The 2,373-nt window shown below is 45.7% G+C and overlaps 1 protein-coding gene across 1 annotated transcript; it reads left to right on the top strand.

Annotated features, from left to right (window-relative positions):
* The first annotated feature begins 1,205 nt into the window (after nucleotides 1-1,205).
* Nucleotides 1,206-2,012, top strand: K441DRAFT_660571 (uncharacterized protein). Its single transcript, XM_067648723.1, has one exon. It carries the CDS (start codon nucleotides 1,239-1,241, stop codon nucleotides 1,578-1,580), a length of 342 nt encoding a protein of 113 aa, XP_067503330.1. The 5' UTR covers nucleotides 1,206-1,238; the 3' UTR covers nucleotides 1,581-2,012.
* Nucleotides 2,013-2,373: the final 361 nt, after the last annotated feature.

Genomic DNA, 2,373 nt, shown 5'->3' with positions numbered 1-2,373 from the left:
AGTCTTCGCGATTCAAGGCCAGAACTGGTCCTGAGCCCTGTAATCGCAAATACACGTCACGAACGCGTACCAAACGACAACCCCTACACCAAACGACAATCCCTATACCAAACGACAATCCCTATACCAACAACATCTCCCTCCCTCCGAAGACATAACTATGGCTATTCCAAACAACTGGAGAGACTTCTTACCACCAGGGGTAGCTACATACGCGAAACTCATCGACGAAAATTGGGACGAATTTACCCTTAATACAACAACTTATACCGCAAAACAAGTTAACGGCTTTCTCCTATACCGTATTCTATTTTACCGAAGTAGATACTACGCCGATTCACAGCTATAGGAATATTTTAGGGAGGATTTTATGGGATGGACTGCCAACACCTGGGCACTTAGTAATATTTATATTATTCGAGATTTTTGAGACTTCCTTCGGGAGAAAGGAGTATTTGTCCCTATAAACGGGGGTACTATTAGAGACAATATTCAGCAAGTCCTTGACGCAGAAGAAGAGCACGAATGGACTCCACAAGAGATTGAGCACCAAAAGAAGTTTAACTCTCGAGGGAATCCTAATAACGGACAGCCACAAGCAACACTACAGACAACCTTAGGCTATCAAACACCTCAAGTTCCTCAGGCTGCCGTATCTCAACCCGTGCCTCAAGCTCCGCAACAAGCTCCGCATCAAGCTCCGCAACAAGCTCCGAAGCAACCTCCACAGCAACCACAACCTCCGCAGCAATATCCGCAACAACCTCCGTCTTTAGTTCCGCAGCCATCGCTTCCACCTTCGTCTTCAGTTCCCCAGTATCAACCTCCGTCTTTAGTTCCGCAGCCATCGCTTCCACCTTCGTCTTCAGTTCCCCAGTATCCACCTCTGTCTTTAGTTCTGTATCCATCGCAGCAGCCTCCGCAGCAATCTCCGCAGCAACCTCCGCAGCAATCTCCGCAGCAACCTCCGCAGCAATATTCGCAGCAGCCTCCGCAGCAATCTCCGCAGCAACCTCCGCAGCAATCTCCGCAACAACCTCCGCAACAACCCAGATCTACGTTACCACCGCAAGATCAGGAGAAGTTTAGCAGGGAATTGGAATACGGCAGAGGGTACGATCAATATCGGCTACAAAGCACTGATGGAGGTTCTCGTGGAGACCCTTATAGAGGTTCTCGTGGAGGTCCTCGTGGAGGTCCTCGTGGAGGTCCTGGTAGAGGTCCTGGTAGAGGTCCTCATGGAGGTCCTCGTGGAGGTCCTCGTGGAGGTCCTCATGGAGGTCCTCGTGGAGGTCCTTGTGGAGGTCCTCATGGAGGTTCTTGTAGAGGTCCTCATGGAGGTCCTCGTGGAAGTTCTCATAGAGGTCCTCATGGAGGTCCTCGTGGAGGCTCTCGCAGAGGTCCTCGTGGAGGTCCTCGTGGAAGCTCTCGCAGAGGTCCTCGTAGAGGTCCTCGCGGAGCATCAAGAACTCTTTGGGATTCGATGGATTAGCAGCCAAGATAACCCGGCAGATGCGATGACAAAGGCAATTCAAGAGCATTCCTATTGGTCAACTATCGTTCCCATTTGCTCAAGCTAGCCGTATCCAGTTACGCTCCGCTAGCTCCGTAACCCTATTTCAATGACGCAGTTTCCTAGGGCGTGCTACCTACCAAATTCTGCCATATTCTGCCGACCCCAACTTCCGCCAACCAATTAGGATTTTCTATGCCCGGCATGAAAAATTGCTATTGGCTCGCTTACCACTAGCGCCTTAGTGGCCCCTTTGTATTCGCGTTAACCTAACGTCCTTCCTCTCCTTCTTCTCCTTAGCTTTGTATCTTTGTATAGTGGCAATCTATAAGTGTATATAGATGGTAACCACAAAAGAAGAGTTGCCAGTGTCGGGAATAAGGCAAGCGGTCGTCACGTGTCATCACGTATCGCCGCGGCACTACCGTAGCGAGGAACCTTAGGTTCCTCGCCCTCCCCCTTTCTTTACAGAAGAATACATACAAGAACAACAACCATCATACTATCTACGAACCGTAGCTACGTGATATCCCCTTGTGAGTCCAACACCTAGATATATTTTTAATTATATTCTAGGTTATATCCTAAATATATTCTTAATTATATCCTAGGTTATATCCTAGATATATTCTTAATTATATCCTAGATTATATCCTAGATATATTCTTAATTATATCCTAAGTTATATCCTAAATATATATTAAATTATATCCTAAGTTATATTCTAGATATATTCTTAATTATATCCTAGGTTATATCTTAGGTTATATCCTAGATATATCTTTATATAATTTAAAGTAGTTATATATTATTAGTTATTTCTAATCTAAAGATAAGATATAGTTATAATATTATATAAT

The sequence above is a fragment of the Cenococcum geophilum genome, assembly GCF_001692895.1.
Source record: "Cenococcum geophilum 1.58 unplaced genomic scaffold K441scaffold_24, whole genome shotgun sequence".
Classification (NCBI taxonomy): Eukaryota; Fungi; Ascomycota; class Dothideomycetes; order Gloniales; family Gloniaceae; genus Cenococcum; species Cenococcum geophilum.
Note: the sequence above shows the minus strand (reverse complement) of the source record. Positions and strands in the feature narration are given on the sequence as shown.

Excerpts from the sequence above, each read along its gene's own strand:
- K441DRAFT_660571 (XM_067648723.1), top strand. The coding sequence starts at position 1,239 with ATGGAGGTCCTCGTGGAGGTCCTCGTGGAGGTCCTCATGGAGGTCCTC.